Source organism: Thunnus thynnus, chromosome 5 (assembly GCF_963924715.1).
Source record: "Thunnus thynnus chromosome 5, fThuThy2.1, whole genome shotgun sequence".
In the NCBI taxonomy this organism is placed as follows: Eukaryota; Metazoa; Chordata; class Actinopteri; order Scombriformes; family Scombridae; genus Thunnus; species Thunnus thynnus.
The window spans coordinates 22004553-22021991 of NC_089521.1; the positions used below are offsets into that span (position 1 = coordinate 22004553).

At 42.5% G+C, this 17439-nt stretch overlaps 1 protein-coding gene across 2 annotated transcripts in view; it reads left to right on the forward strand.

The window, feature by feature from the left end:
- The first annotated feature begins 4109 nt into the window (after nt 1-4109).
- The window catches only part of reln (reelin), a 107406-nt gene continuing 94076 nt past the window's right edge, over nt 4110-17439 (forward strand). For both annotated transcript variants that reach the window (XM_067590131.1, XM_067590132.1), the window contains exon 1: nt 4110-4668. In XM_067590131.1, the coding sequence (XP_067446232.1) occupies nt 4416-4668 (253 nt within the window). In that variant the 5' untranslated portion in view covers nt 4110-4415. The remainder of the gene's footprint in view (nt 4669-17439) is intronic.

Sequence of the window (17439 nt, forward strand, 5' to 3'; positions counted from 1 at the left end):
TGTATCACACCTTTGCATAACAGATCGCTTAACTATGAGACCCAGCGGTCTCCCAACAACACAAATCACACTAGTTGAGCAAACAGCTTTTGGACAACAGTCTGAGGGGAAAAACTGAGTCCAGTATAATTTCAAAAAATAATATAGTAATATGATAAAAAGTGAAATGTCTGCCCTACACTGTCAAAGTGAATAATTCATTGCATATTATTTTTAAAGTGTATTACATATGCACTAGAAATTATAATTAAGCATGAAACTTGTTATAGAGTATTATATTTCTGTAATGACGGCAACTTAAAACACATTCTATAATTCAGCAGAACTGCATTAAAGATTCAATTTTACTCACTATTAGTATCCAGTTTAATGAGTGACCACTCCATTTTTTGGGTTATTAGCCATCCAGGATAAAAAAAAAGTAGGCTACATTTGATTAACTTTGCAGGAAAACATTATACTGGGCAGATGTTATTAAAAATATTGTCAGACATTGAGGCCAGCCAAGAGTTCTTCTCTTTGGCCTCCTTGAACTCTGGCCTAGACTTATGTTTTTTTTGCAGCCACAGAAACTTAAGTCCCTCTGGTTGAATCAGCTTCATACACGTCTGCTGAATCACTGTGCTATCCAGGCCTGCTCCTTGACAGATTTGTCCATTGCTGATATTCAACAGCAGGTTCTTCTCTTTCCACTGTACAAGGCAGCGAATGCCTTTTGGCCACAGCTCCGAGCAACCTCCTCAGTAACAGAGCCTTTAAACATGGTCCTTTTAGATTCTGTATTCCCAGTTTTCCTCCAGGAAAAATTCCCCGAGTAGCTTAAAGGCAGCGTTCTCATTCTCTGAGCCAAACTCCAGCATAGTGTTGCTCAGCTGGGGCTGAGGCGGAGATGTCAACAACAGTGGAGAACTGCTGAAATCAAATCAGGGTATTATCAGACAGGGGAAAAAAAACATTTAAAGGAACTGTAATGTGGCTGACCAGTCCTGTGTTGGGCTCAGCTGAAGGATGCTGGGAAAACTTTGCCCATAGCAAAGGTCACTGACGTAGTTAAAAAATTCCGCAATGCCAAGGGGACAGTGTGAATGTGCTGCAGCAGCTCAGCACTCACACACATCAATTTAAGTTTGCTACCCCAAAACTAGTGTCCCATTTGAGATGGACTGCAATTAATACATTTGACTGCATCACAGATGTGTCTCAAGTGACCACTTGTGATTGGATTTTACCTCCCCATTCACATTTGATTTGTCCACTTATTTCATTAAAAAAAAACAACTTTAAAACTGACTCTACATGTGAAAGTTAAGAGGTACAGTATATTTTTCAGTGCAGCATAGCAATATTTGCAGAGTGGAATGCTATCGAAGCTGCACATGAAGACTTTCCACCTTAAGCTCTTTAAGAAGTCTTACCGGTGAGTTAATGCAGTTAGATTAATTAAAAATGCTTAATTAAGCCAATGAGGAGCTGGAGGATGGCTGTGGGCTGGTTGTGAGGAACAGCAGAGGAGGACTGAGATAACCTCTGACCCCCACTCTCCAGTCTCAACAGACTGGTCCACCTAGCTGACCTCGTAGAATAACTGGGAGGACACACACCGCCTCTGAAAAGTTACTGCCTTTAGTTAGACCATACACTGTTTCTTACTGTACTTTCATTTTTATTGGTGTTCTCACAGTGCTGTAATGCACATGCTTGACATGGTTTCAAATTGGCATACTAAAACAAACACATACTAAAACAAACACATGATGCCGCTCTCACGCTTCACTCACTTCACTACTATCACTTTATTTAGCCTCCTGATGTTGTGTTGTCCCATGGGCAACAGAAGCAGCTGGGTCTGCTCACAGTATAACCATGAGAAGAAGAATTGCTTAGTTTTTAAGTAACTGCAATGACATAGTTCATTAAGGTTTTTAAGACTTTGGAAGAAAGTTGTTCATTGCTGTGTCCAGGGTTGAAAACACACTCTGTATTTGTGAAGTAGAAAAACAGAAGAACTAAGATTCAAACACATGATCTCATCAGTCATTAAGTCTCAGTGGAGAATGAATTGTGAAAGTAACGAAAGATGACGAAGAAAACTCTGAGCAGGAGTTTATGGGAGAAAGGAGGCATATTTTATGTTTCAGGTCAGATAGAATAAAGTTTAAAGATCATTTTCCTCCCTCAAAACTTTGGCCATTATTCTTCTAAATTAGTCTAGAAGTGACTGTAAAGCTTTAAACTTTTAACTTTTGGCTGTACGATTTTGCCTTTTATTCTGTGGCCTGTCTCTAAGTTAATACAGATTTGACTGACTACCATAATAGAAACCCCAAAGTGAGTGAAGCTTCCCAAAGTTAAATAACATTTGCCTATTTGTCCATCTCTGTTGGATGTCTTGGCTGTTGTGTGAATAAACATGCTCGCTGGAGCTGGTCTGGAAGCAACAGCTGGACTGGCAGGTGAATCACTATACATGAGCCAAAAATCTTTCTTGATACTAAAGTGAAGAGAGCAAGAAATGTGCAAAGCTACAGTCTATGGTTTGTCTTCAAGTTTATTTGTAAATGCAATTTCACATACATTTTGCTTCTGCGTGTATCTGCATGTGTAGAATGTGCATATGGATGTGTGGTGCATAAGGATATGTGTGTGTGTGTGTGTGTGTGTGTGTATTTGTGTGTGTGTTTGTGTGTGTGATCCAGGGTTTAGACTGTGAAAGCATCTGGCCATAGCGGCCTGGCTGTGTGTTCCTGCTGTGGGTCACTCAGGCTATTTGGACATGAAACGGCTGTGAGTGTGTGTGCAGTTTGCTGGCTTGGGAGTGTTTATGTCTGTAATAGGCACTTAACTACACAAACCCAGCAGGCAGCTAAAGAGAACCGCCAAAGGAGACGCTCAGTGGTGTTAACAGCAAGTTCTTTAAGTAACCCTTTTACCGTGATAATCTATTTAATTTGGTTTTTCTCTTTGGCCTTGTACCATGGAGAGGATTGTTTAGCCACTGGGAGCGTTTGTGTGTTTGCGATGCACTCGGAAAATTAATCTTTTTGTATCCACAAGGTCTGCTGAGAGTTGGAGGGGGGCATAGTGTATCACTTACACACAGAACAAGTGATAGATGAGCAGGGAAAAAGAGAGAAATGAAGGGTGTGTGTGGTGCAAATTCATATATTTTGTGTTTATTCCAGGATGAGAAAGAGGAAAGAGTGATGGGTGTGTGTGTGTGTGTGTGTGTTTGTGTGTGTGTGTGTGTGTGTGTGTACGGGGTGTTAGAGAAATACTTATCCATCATTTGGCGAGCTGGAGCAGATACTAGCGGGGGAGAAAAAGCAGCATTATGGCTGGTGTCAGCGCTGTAGTCGGTGGGTTAATCTAGAGCAGAGAGGCGGCGCACACTGCTCTGACAGGGGGAAAAAAGTTGGAGAATCCTGTGGAAAAGGAGATTCTGATGGAAAACCCATGAAAAAAGCAACAGAAGGGAAGAAGAAAAACAAATTTGAGCGCTGCTGAAGAAGGGAGGAGAGTGAGAGAGGTACAGGGTTGGAAAAAGAGGGAGAGGGAGATCGAAAGAGGGGAGGGGGACTAAGTGGGAGAGCAGCAGAGAGAGACAGGGAAGGAGAGGGAGGTGAAGAGAGCGGAAGAGGGAGGGAGAAAGGAGGTGTGATAATGGGTGGGAGAGGAGGAGACAGTCTGGTAGATGGGCAAAAAGACAAAGGAAAGAGAGAGGAGAGTGAAAGGGATCTGTCAGAGGGCTGGTTAGGGATGAAGAAACTAACAAATGCATAGAGATAAAACAGCCAAGGTCTCAGGGGAGGGATACAAGAGTGCAATGTGGAGTAACACAGTGGTTTAGTGAGAGGTAAAGAGAAGGAGAGAAGACGGGGGGTGGGGGGGTGGGAGGAAGAGATTAAGGAAAAAGGCAGAGTGATAGACTGACAGAGAAGAGGGAGGAGAGAAGAGCTGGATGAGAGAGAGGAGGGAGGCCGTCTCATAGAGCGCATACAGCACGCGTGGAGCTGGTGTTAGAGCGAAAGAGAGACAGAGAGAGGGAGGGAGGGAGGGTGGGAGGAGAGAGGGAAACAGAGGGAGGGGGTGAGGTATTTAAACGCCGGAGCAGGACAGCACAGGCGAAGCTCTGAACTCCCCGGGAGTGAAGGTAGGACAGGGAGAGGAAGCAGAAGAACAGAGCTCTACAGTTTTCCTGACGGCCAAGCCCACACACTCACACATAATATTGCACAATACAACAACACACATAGACACACACTCTCACGCACACGCACGTTTGGACTTTCGACTCATCTGTGGACTCCAAAAGCAGTCCTCTGGAACTCTACCTGTGCCCTCCTCGCTCCCACTCATCACTCTCCTCACCTCTTCACCCACCTCCACTCCCTCAGCCTCTCGCTTGGTGAGGGCAGATGGCCATGGCGTGGGCCTCTCTCGGGGGTGCCTTAGGCTGTGCCCTGCTGGCCCTAGTCTTGGGGAGCAGCAGCGTGGATTTCGGGACACCCCCTGCAAGCTTCTACCCCCGTTTCAATCCCTTCTTCTTCCTGTGTACCCACCATGGGGAGCTGGAGGGAACCGGGGTGACAGAAGGTGGGGGAGAGGTGCTACTCACCCTCCAAATTACGGGCAACCCCATTGCCTACACCCCTGGACAGGAGTACCAAGGTGAGCACACCTTCTATGGTGTCCACTTTTTTTTTTTTTTTTTTTTTTTTCTGCATGCTGAAGAGAATGGAATCTATTGTTTCAGCAGTCTGTTAATGTCTGTATTGAATCATATAAAAATGAATGTTTTAAATGGATCTGATTGTGAATTTCACTGGCTGTTAAGATATAATGAATTTTGTATTATTTAAAAACAGTTTTTAAAATTTGAAGTCAAAGTTAATGAACTTCACTTTGAAATTGTTGTTTTCTTGACGAATACACATCGCTTAATTGTGCTAAAATTCTGCTATGCATAACATGCATTAAAGATATTTTAAAATTGTAGAAGCAACAACACAATCAAGAACGATACACTGTGTGTGTACATTTTCTTGCAGGTGTTTTACACATGTACTGCTGTGGTGTGTGCATATGGGAGTGTGCAGTTTACGTGGGGTGGCTGTTGTTGGAAACCAGCATTTATGTAACTGTAATAAGTAGTGATGCTGAGTGGGACTCCTGTTCAGTCCCATGAGCAGCTTTGGTGTTTTACTGAGCTGTGATCCTGATGCTCCATGTGTAGGTGGCTTCTCCACAGGACTAACAGTGAGATCCCTCCAAATGAATGAGAGAGAGAGAGAGTGTGCAAAAACTGCGAGTGGGAATGGACAAACGGAGCGACACAAAAAGAGATCCTCTGACTGATAGAGATAAAGGTCGGAAATCAGTAAGCCATGCTTAGAGTGTGAGAGGAGACTAATTAATGTCCCCTTTCCCACACTGATGCGCTGGCACCTGGTCCTGGAAAAATGATCCCCTCTGACCGCTCAAACTGTGTCATCATTGCTCAGTCACTCACTCTCACCACTTACTTAACACCGGGGACAGTGACCCACACAGACCAGCACAGACCGACTAAGGTCACATTCCCACGCAACTATCCTCTTCTCAAAAAGTTGGATGTATACATATTTTATGCATATTACTGATTGTATCTCACTTCCCAACTATCTACACATTTTGTGTAAATTGCCTACATCTTTTTCTAATCCTGTCTTTGTTGTATTTCACCTAATTCGATATGATAAACACTGGATTTATTACACTGTTCTTGTGCTGTTAACAACTGCATTCCATTATCATGGCAAATAAACGTCTTGAATTCAAAAGGGATCTGTTCGGCAGAGTTTGTGTAATTGTATATAGGAAGAACAGGATATGAGAAGGCCAGAAAAACAGAGGAGGAAAGGAGAGGAGTCTGGAAGAAGCTGTATTATCCTCTTTCTGAAAATAACAGCCCGGATCAACCATTCAGTCAAGCACCTTTTAACTGGGGCCGGGCTTGTAGGGAGAGCGGGTGGGGAGAGATTTGAATAACTAGCTGGTGGATGGGAGGGATAGAGCGCATGGAGAGGTTTAAATAATTAGCATTAGAAATGTGGTGGACCGGGAGGAGGGAGAGATTTAAATAGGGCCACGGCTAGGATCGGATGGAGTAGGGGAAGATTTAAATGACGATGAGAGGATTGAGCAGATAAGATACCAGCAGCGGGGCTTGCACGGAAAAATGACAGGGTTCCAAGCTGCTCACTTTTTTTTTTTTCCGTCCCATGTTTTGGCACATGATGACAGCTCATTGTTAAATTTCTGGGGTTTTGACTGAGTGTGCAGGGGGATGGATAAATGGCAAGTGAACAAGTGAAACGTGGCTGGCTGTATGCTTAGTTGTGCAATCAGGAGCAATCCCAGTCTCTGTCCCCCCCCCTCCTACCCCCCCTCTCTCATCCTCTCAAACCTTGATGGTTACATCTATCCTTACATGTTACTGTGAGCTACATGCTGCATACAGGTGTTAGATTGAAGATGGACTTGTATCTGCAGGCTCTGCTGAAAACAATAAGAGAGGAAGATAGAAAGGGAAAGAACAGGAAATCAAATCTGTTGGTGATGTGGGAATGGCAGGGGAAGTACCATTTTTTAAAATTTCGGTAAATGAGCTTTTCTATTTTGTCATGCTTCTCTTATCTGGTTTGATCTGAATTGTTTTTGCTCATTGTTTTTATGCACTCTATGGGCCTTAGTTTTGGATTACATTTGGTTTAATCTTCTAAAAGCAACGTGTGATCTAACCACTGAAAGAGCTGCATGTGGAAATGGTGGGCGGAAGGCATTAGAGATGCTGGCTGTGTGGTTGTTGAAGGGCTGTAGAAAAGAAAACCGAAGAAAGAGCGCAAAAGAGAGAGGTTGTTAGTGGAGGGAGGGAAAGTTTGAAAGGGAAAAGAGAGCGATGACCTCTTATAAAAGAGACAGGCTAAGGTGTCTCAAAGAAAACACCTTAGCATTTGGTGCCAATCAAGAGGAAGATGTCTGTGTGTTTGTCGTACAGTAATTGGGTTTCTGACCTGACCTCACTGCCTCTTGCTTCTCTGTTGCTTTTGAATGATAAGAGCATGTGTGGGCAGCATACTCTGTGAGTGTGTGTGCACTGTAGACAAGATTACTGTGTTTAGCTATCAGAATGAAATGACCAAGAGAGGTTGCGTTACTCTGTGTGTGAAATGTTTGAGAGGGTGGGTGTATTGGCAGGGTCGTAGTGGACAAAATGGAAACAGAAATACTGTAGAGACACTCTGAACTGCTGGGAAACAGAAAATAAGGAGAAATGAAAAGGTTTTTTGGAGATTTGTGTGCTTACATTCAGACTCTAGGGTCAATCCTTGTACCAGACCAATGGGAACCGAGTGTCACTCATACACACACTCACATACTGCCCACATACAGTCTTATCTTTCAAAAGAGAGAGAGAGAGAGGCAAAATGAAGTAAGGTCACGCTGAGATTTGTACTTGTCCTCTAAATAACCAAAAGACCCTTTTGAATCACTTTTGCCACATTCAGAAAGCAGATCTTTATTTCAGTAATGTCAAAGAACTTTTCTTTTTTTCATTTAGTCTCCGACCTCTTTTAACACTGCTGTGAGAATGTGACATGTTCTCCATACAGCAACCACATGTTTATAAGAAGCAACATCAGAATACAAAACCCAGAGCCCTGTTTCTAAACACAGTTAATCTCAGTGTCCAGTTTTTCATTCCTGTTGTTTCTTGTCCCTCTGCTTTTGGAAATGTTATTAAATGTTCATTTTTACAGATGAAGGAATGGTGACACAGCACTGGAAGAAGAGGAAGAGGTGAAATTCCTCAAAACAGACTGTTTTGATATTAGAAAACGTAACCTTTCCAGTAAAGCACAAATTATGAGTAGAGACATCGTTGAACTGTGTTATGCAGTACAATAAAAAGGCACTATTGAAAAGATTGGATTGGGAACAGAATAGCAGTGCGGTGTCCTCTGCAAGTCAGTAGAGAATAGCTGGAAAAATGAAGGTGTATGAGCAGAAATGGGGCCAGTGAGATTGATTGAGTTTCTTTTTGATGTCGAGGAATTTGTACTATTTTTTTTCTGCCGATTGCACCCAGGTTTGTAATGATGCGTGTGCACATCTGATGAAAGCTACAGTTGTGTTTACCGTGTCAGCAGTTTCAAAAACGGGGCATGTTTGTTTGTACAGAACACAGCGAGTGCTTTGTCTGATGTTAATTAGTCTGTCATTTTCATGTTTATGGTATTTAAAAATCTGGAGTGAGTGGTTTTATTCATCAGTGTGTGTATTTGCATATAATGCACAGTGTTTGTGTGTCTTTCTCTATGCAAGGTTATTTGTGTCAGTGTAAAGCCCTGAATGAGGCACTCACACAAGCCCCTGCTGAGGCTTGCAGGTAGGCAGCGTGGCTGTCACTCTCACCATATTCATTGTTTCTATACACCATTGAAAAGCAAACAATATTCAGTGGGATTCAGCAGTGTGTCTCTACCACAGGGCCACAATAGACAAACAGGAGGAAACAGTGGTGCAAGTGAAAGTGACAGAGGGTAAAACAAGAGAGCTCCTTAGAGAACTAGTTGACAGTACAGGCTGAAATGCCCACTGCAAATCTGTCAATCGTCGCTACAGCAGTCCCTCTTTCACGGACCTTTTCATGTGCAAATGATTGAAGAGGCCCGCGAAACAATCAACATTTCAAGGAGATTTGGATGTTGCCACTAAATGACATTCTTAATGGGAACTTGGAGATAAATTCATCCTCACAAAATGCCATCAGCTTTTCCCATGATAACCTATCAGATTAGACATTGTGAATTACTTCAGCAGCTCTCCTGCCAACCACCAGAAACAACTCAGTGTGTCTTGCAATGGGAAAGAAGCCATTATCTATCTGCAAAGTTGATTACTTGTCATGGTTGGGGGAGTTCTTCTAAGTGTGTGCTGTTGAATGATGTCTGTAGAACAACAAGCCAGTCATGTTGAAGTGAAGGTCACAGATACAAGGCCACGGTAAGGCTATGGAAAAGTAGATATTATCTCGCCATACACCGGGTCATATCAGTAAAGCCACAGGGAGACGTCATGGAAACACCCATCTTTAAGTCTTCACCAGCAGGCGCTCACAGTTGTCTTTGTCTTTAGATTGAATGCCAAAATGGCATCAATCTGTTGTGACTTCAGCAGCCTGTCGGATATCATCATCGCCCTCTGCTGCACTTAACCTCTGAGGGGACTGTTAAGGGTCGGCTTTTTGACCTCTGACCACTTCTTGTCAGTGCTGCATTTCTTGGAGCTCTGTTCCTGCAGACTGATTAGATTTGGCTGGTGTCCCTACTCTTCCCCTTCACCAGTCTAGTGCTCCTTACATCTCTGTTCAGCTCAACTGTAGCGTTTTATATTTATCTACTTAAGAGATCAAGAGAACTCTTAGTATTTATTACGGTGCAGCAAGCATTGGTCAGTGAACCAACAAAAGACTGGCCTAGTTTTCATGTAGACATCCAGTTTAGGGGAACAGGGACACTGGAAAGGAGGTAAGAGCGAGGGAAGAGCAGAGGGGATAGGGGCTAATGGTTTAATAGGGCTCTCCTGTGAGCAAAGGAAAAGCAACATGCGGATAGTACTAGCACTTTCAAGTGGACCAAACCCATGCATTCATTAGCTTTCCCAGCTCTTCAGCCTCTCTGCCTCCTGCTGCTTTGTCTGAATAGGTCACTTCACTGAGTAGAGAGAAGTGTGTCAAGTGTATTACTGTTTGTATGAGCTTGCTGGGTGTGTTTGGGTGTTCTGTCTTTGTGGACATTGAATGATGAACCATTTATAGAGCATTGTATTCACTGAGATATGCCAGTTTCCTTTATATGATGGAGCAGATGGGCGAGAAATGAGAATGGATATTCATTGGGAATCTTCCCTTTGTCACACATGCATGCTTGGCCATGCACACAACACTCAGCACTTAGTGGGTGATCCATCATGACATCGAGACAGGTCAGATGTTCCGCTGGCTAAACACAAATGTCCTGATCAACGGGCTATTACAATTCTTTGTGTCGATGTTACAACAGGATGTGACATAACAGCTTGAATATGAGTATTTTCCTCCTGTCTAGGTGCTAAATGGCTGTGTCAAGTTGTTTTCACAGGGACATGCTGTAGCTATTATAGCATACTGTACAAACCTGTGACAATGTACACCTAACTGGGAATGACAGACAGATTTTCTGTGTATCTGCCTTTATATTTTTGATCATAAAGAGGCAGTGAGTTACATCAACTCTGGAAAATTTGAAGCCATGATAGTTGAGATGGCTCAGATGCCATCTATATGCCACATTTCTGGAAAATTGATTTACTGGATCAGAGCACGGAGAATCGCCTCAGATAACAATGACATTGTTAGCCTTTGCCAGGCTGGTGCCAAAATGATTCCAGCATGATGCCAGGTGTGGTAGAAAGAGCTAAAATGAAGGCATTGAGTGGATCCCTGCCAGGCAGAGGTGTGTGCCCGTGCCAGTCTTATCTAGTCAAGCAGCACAGAGCTTTTACATTTTTTATTTTCAATTTCCTCAACTGATTCATTTTCCAGCCAAAACAAGAAAGCTCTTAACAAGCAAATCTGAGTTGTGTTTTCAGTAACTTTCATGAGTGGGCAGATGAGTGGGTGTAAGTATTTTCAGGATGTTGGAGTGTGTGCTTGCCTGTTGGGGGTTTGCCTGATTTGGAGTGCCTCTCTGTTGATAATACAAGCTGGGGTGTGCAGATGCTAGGCTCCTGCTGTCCTAGTATGTACTTGCTTGCTGTGTTTCCCTTGTGTCCCTCTCTGCTGTCTGGAGGTTTAAGTTTTAGACAGCATAAGCACCAGTAGAAATTCCACTCCTGGCACAACTTAAGCAACATATAAACCACCCGAAATATGGTGACATTATGAGTTTTTCCATGCCTGAAGCACACATGATTTGGTAGAATTGTAGTTGGTTACTTTCTCATTTTTCTGTTGTTGCTGAAGATTAAGTTTCATGAGGAATTCTGTGTTTCAGCCATTGTATATATAGTACATCTGTCTGTATGGTAAACCATAGTGAGAAACAGAACACCAGCTCACAGAGCCCACACAACGTATTCTAGACCCTGAGGGTGTGAAGATGAATCTCAACCACACTATATTTACTGCCTAAGTTTTCCAATAGAAAACACAAGGGACGCACCCTCCACCAGTCTATTTAATTATTTTTTACTGGCACATTACAGCTCCCCTACCTCCTCCCTTTTCCTCCTTTCCTTTGCTTCTTTGATGTCTACTTCCAACTGACAAACAGGTTGTAAACATAATTACAAAGTTTTTTTTCTTTCCAAACCTCCAATGCCCAAAATGCCCAAATACCAGGTCTGCATATGACATTAAGTACTCCATGTGTCTATGCAAACTCATGCTAATGTCCCCATCCCAATCTACCTCATAACAATGGGCCAGTGTTCATTCTCCTTAAGGAGTACCAAGTGGCTCTAAGCCGGATTTTGAAAAGTGATGGATCCTTCTTAAACCTTTCCTCCCTCCTCCCCATCCTTCATGCTGGACGTGTTGTTCTCATGGGGTGGTTTCCCAGCCGCTGTTGATTGGCGTGTCGGCTTTGCCGATGGCCTCTTCCTTGTAGAGAATGGAGCTCCTGTTGGGGGATTGTGTACCTCCTCCTCCTTCTTCTCCTCCTCTTGCTCTGGATCCTCCTCCTGGCGCCCTCATTGAGAGAGCTGTAATCCCTGCTTGGGGGGCAGTGTGTCGTCTGTGCTGATAGCATTCAGAGGACCTTGTAGCGCTCCAGTGGACCCACTACAGAGGAGGCGGCATGGTGCAACTGGCTGGGTGCTGGGCACACGGCGCGTGGCATAGGCGGATTAGCCACAGCCCTACCCCCCATCCAGCGACAGCCTCCTTCAAACAGCCAGGCCCACTCTGCCTAAGAGAGACACGGCAGGCTGGCAGAGGCAGATTACACTGCCCCTCACATGCAAAGGCTCACACATATTCCTGCCGAAAATGACAGCATGGGTGAGGGGGTTGGTGTTTACAAGGCCCCTGAAAATACCTCATTCCCCTAATGCTCTGTTGTGAAATCCCACTTATTAAATGATGTACCTCCAGCCCCCACAGATCTGCGTGTCATCAGTTAGCTCTGATTCAGGATTAGATGATCCACAGAGATTCTCCCAGTAGACCACAATGAAGATAAATACATTCATCTTGCTTTTAGGGTTTATCAAGACTTCTGACAGGCAAGCTTACATTTGCTTGGAGGTGACCCAAGATCATCCTGTATTTGTTCAGTTCACCCAATAGTCATATAAAAAAAATAAGTTTTTTCAAAAACATTTTGAAATGGGATATCAATGAAACAATGACATATTTTTTTAAAGATAAAATAAATGTCTGCTTCTACTGAGGAGTACCCAGTGGAACAGCGTGTCTTACACCTCAGTGGATCAGGTGTTTGATTGTACCTTTCTTGTCAGCTAGTCTGTGTGACTTGCAACTAAAACTCAGAATGAGAGAGGTCTAGACTGTAGAATAAGTGAGATATCACCTTCCTGCTCAACTGTACTCTAGGGAGACTGACTGTCTTCATACAGTGTAAAGGACAGTGTGCCACTCTGTTTGGCTGATCTGTGTCCTTGGCTGTACTTTCTCTCTAAAAATCAATGCAGAGCTGGTAACATGTCCCAGTCACCTCAGTGCTCTTTTTCATAGGGACTAAGAATGTGAAATCAGAGCTCTTAATCACACCTCAACATTTACCTCAGCCCCCTCTGGTGATGACAATCATGTTTATTTAATTCATTCTCCATTATATATATATATTGATATTGTTTAGGATAAGCAATATGGATTAAAAAGTAAATATTAGGCAAATACCTGTATATTCAACCTTTTGTTTAAAGGCATCCATGCCAGTTGAAAGAGCTTTAGAGTCACAATATTAGCAGATATGACTTAGAAGGACCAATTAACTCTTACTAGAGGTATACTAGTATTACTATACCTCTATCAAAGTGCATTGAATTATGTGGGCAGATGCCGGTGACTGCAGAATGTTAACAAGTAAACAGCTAGAGATGTATAAACTGCGGTGATCACATTTAAATTTAGAATTTGTTTTTGGTCACAAACACACCAAATACAAATACAGCCAGGTTAACATAGAACAACTTATTTTAACATAGACATCACAGTGCCTTTGTCAGTGCCTCAACACAACAGAGGAAACAGAGTGATGGAGTAATTGGGTGATCCCTACTATCGAGTGAAAGCAGAGGTCTGAGGTAGAGGTTAAGACAGAAAAGAGGTGGGGATGCGAGAGGGGAGATGGAGGGTGCGTGACAATGTTAATTACAGCAATGAGTGCATTCTTACCAAGCTGTGCTGGTGTGATTAAGACTAGATGTCAAGGGAAACACTCCCCATGATCCACCGCCTGTAGAGACCATCGAGTCTTTCATTACTGCAACCAGCTTGTTAATTAGAAATCAATCTTTCCCCTCTGCTCTGTGTAGCCCCCCTCCACACCACTGTGCCACTCTCCTTCCACCCAAACATTCATACCCAAAAGCTATGGAGGCGCATTGGACTTTGACTAATGTCAGTACTTTTTCACTTAGTTGGCCATGATCTGTAATTTTCACGCCAAGAAAAAGCAGGGAGCGGAGAGAAAAATAGTGAGGCACAATATCCTGCCTTCCTTTCCAGCTCCCAGGACGCCTTTGAGTTCTTCAAAGATTTTGCCAAACTCTAGCATTGTTTTAAGATTGAGGACGGAATTAAAATGTAATAGCTGAGAAAAAAGTTATCATGTAGAGTTTCAACAACATCTGTGTGCAATTGTGTATTTTTAAGATTAGTGAGAGAGAAGATATTTGCTGTGAAAAACTAAAAAAGAACAAGTGATGGCCCATGGCTTTATGGTCTTTGAAGTAGACCCATTTTACGTATGTTGAATTGTTGATTTCATAACTAATAACATGGATAAGATTATCTATTAGCCCATGTTTTATAATGATGTAATGTCCGAATCTTCTGAATGTAAAAAAAGCACTGCAAAACAATCAGCAAAAAAAACAAAACTTTTTTCCACATTGTGCGTGATTTTAATGTCACAGACACATACAGTATGTCTCCTAATTATAGTATAAAGATAAAAACAAATGGGGAAAAATATTGTGTAGCAAGAGGAAGAGGGGAAAGAAGGTGTAGAAGACATACTGAGAAACGGGGATGTAAAGTGACAGTTCCATTATTCATATTAGAGCTATTATATCCGTGATAGTGGTGACATGGTTGAGACTGTTGTCAGCTTGGAGTGTTGGCGGCAGCTTGAGCCCGAGCTTGTGCGTGTGCATACAATAGTAGGTGCTAAGAAGCAGTGCAGCTGTCTGGTTTTGCAAAAGGGTGATATATCCAGATGTTTCAGGGCAGAGGTCATTCAAAAACAGGCAACAGATGTTAATATGGTACAGGCACAGGTTGTTAGGCTCATTATGAACTAATTTTGTGCATCAGCTTGAAAACATAAAGAGATTCTTGCATCCCTATTTACAAATGCTCATCTCCATTCTTTTGGTGATTACTGACTGTAATAAAACTATCCAGTTGCCGTTTTGTTACTCTTCTCTCTAGTGTGGACCCTAGAAGCCACAACTGTAATATATTCTGTTTAAAATTCATGCACGCAGGAAAACCTGACTTGTTTTTGAAACACTAATAACAATTGCTGTCCAACATACAGTGAGCACCATCTCTTTTACTTTTTACAAAGCTCAAACAGTTGATACTCTGATAAAAACTGCAGTTTGAAGTGTCAGCCCATGAGGATGACTAGGAGACTAAGACCTGATGCTAACTTACTTACTTATTCTCTTTCATCTCATAAGCCTTAGTGGGCCTGGAATATGCAGTGTTGGAAATACAGGGAAGGATTTTCAGCAAAAAGCAGCAGCAGGGATGTGTTGTGGAAATATTGTATTTTTTAAAAGTACTATATGTAAATAAAGTATTTACTCTTTTTTCTCTATTGGAAATAATTCAATAGAAGTACTGTGAGCCATTTAAATAAAACATGACATGAGTGACTCCAAGTCATTTATTAAGTTTGGTCTATTCACCTCCCCTCCTTGTATGTGATGAGAAGTGTGTGTTGCAAAAACAGCCTGGTTGCCTCTCTACTAAAATAATGATGGACCAGTGCAGGTGGGCAGGGTTTCAGGATGTGTTCTCCTGCAGTGGTTATAAATTAATCGGTGATTTTGACCCCTTGACTCTGAACTATACAGTATATAGTTACTGATTAGCATTAAATAACCAATTAGCATTACACTAAATCCAATAAAACTTGAAACAGCTCTAAAGATGGATAATGAGATAATTTTAATGGCATTCTTTTTCAAGAGAGGGGTAGGAAAGTCTAAACCGAGAGAAGGAATGCACTTTCATTTCGTCTTTGTGAGACTTTCAGTGCACTTTGTGTTTACAGAGGAAGTGAGCAAAGCCAGCCATTTGTTTAGCTTTTGATTTGTAATAGACTTCTGTGGGCAGAACGTCTCACTTTTTAAAAATTCTTCACACAGCTACATCATTTTTCGCATGTGAAAACATGTGCAACACCATGAATGCCTTTGAGGAAAGGCTGTCTGAAAGTTGTGTGCCATTATGACAGCCTGCTTTTCATTCTGCCCTCCAGTGTGACAGTTCAGAACAGCTATGAACACTTTTTCCCTCTGACTTCACTTTGAGCATACCCCAGCTTTAACTCATATCAGATATTGTTTAAGGTGGTCAGTTGGCCAAAAACAATCACGTGTTAAATTCTTAGCATGACTAATAGGCTGCAAGCCTCTGTTGCTCAGGTTAGTGCAAGTATTCAGCAGTTAAGACTTTTCTGTAGATATGTTATTGTGAAGAAGTATACTGATCCCCTCTCTGCTTGTCATCTTAAAGAACTGTTTTTTTCAATTCACAACGATGTGTATTAAATGGTTGTAAAAAGACTTCTTTGAGTATACTGTAGGTGTGTCTGGAAAGAAAGATTGCCACTTCTGTTGACATGAGCTTCCATCCTTCTAAATATCCATGCAAAGCCCTGCTCTTCCTTGTCCAAAATCTCAAGGCCTTGCTTTGACAGATGCCTTCCGGTCATGGTTCACTCAGCTGGGAGGCAGTGTAGGCTGGGCGTGTTGGGGGTGCTTAGAGGTGGGGGACAGACCAGCTGTGCGAAAGGATCGAGGTCAATTGGGCTAAGTTGCCTGATGTCCCTGGGAGGGACATAGCAGGCCAGACCCTCAGAGTGGAGAGAGGAGCACTGAGGTTATTATAGGCTGTGGTTGACAGCTTGGCCCTCATTACCTCCTTCCTGTTTCCTATCAGGGCAGCTCCCAGTGGAGTAGGTGAGATGGAAACGAAGTTATGCAACAATGTTGGTCTGTGTCCAGTGTCTGCATTCTGTCTGTGTGTACTTTCACAGCTGGTCTGAGTGAGTTGTTTGTTTGTTTCTGTGCAAATAGGTAACAATGTGAAGATGAGGTGTCTCTTCACATAATATATACAGATGATTGTGTGTAGTGTCATTGAGTTTGCCATAGATTCTTTTCTTTAATATTTGGTGTTATAGTGTGTATTTGTGGGTGTGTGCTGTGTGTTTCTGCCATGTGCGAAGGGTTGTGGTTTGAGTATTACCCCAGTTTTGTAGGCTGACTGGACTGACTTAATGTTTTCCTGCATTCCTCAGATTTTCTCTCGGGAAGGCAAAGCTGTATGCAGTGGCAACCTTCCTCTGCAACCTGCACAAGTTTACATTAAGATAGTCTTTTTTCTGGTTCATCTCTCACCTCTCATGTTTAACACCTTGGCTTTTGGTAGTGTTTTATCATGTTCAGTATGGCTCTGATAAATGGAGGAAGATGCTATGCTTGTCAGGGCTGGGTGGCTCAAGCCTTTTCTCTGTCTGCAGAACACATGGTGTTGATCATAAGGACAGCTCACTCTCCAGTCCTGGCAGTCACCAAGCGACAGAGGGAAAGAATCATGGTGATGCTGAACCCTATTACAATATAACCCTTTACAGCAACCACTAATGATGCATCTTTTGCTTAATAATATTGCCTTTATGCTGAATGTTTTGTAAATCCAATGTTTTTACGGTGCTTTTAATTAGCAGTTGTGCAGGATAGTGTTGCTTACTCATTCAAGTCTTGGATGTCTTGTTATCTAGTTGTCTTTCAGTCTTACATCTACGGTTCTTTCTCACCACTTCTCCTCTCATCCTATCAAGATTTCATCAAGATTGATGAAGACAAAGTCCAGATAACAGAACTGTAGCTTATCAAAACCTATTGAGAGTTTCGCAGCAGAGATCAGTACTT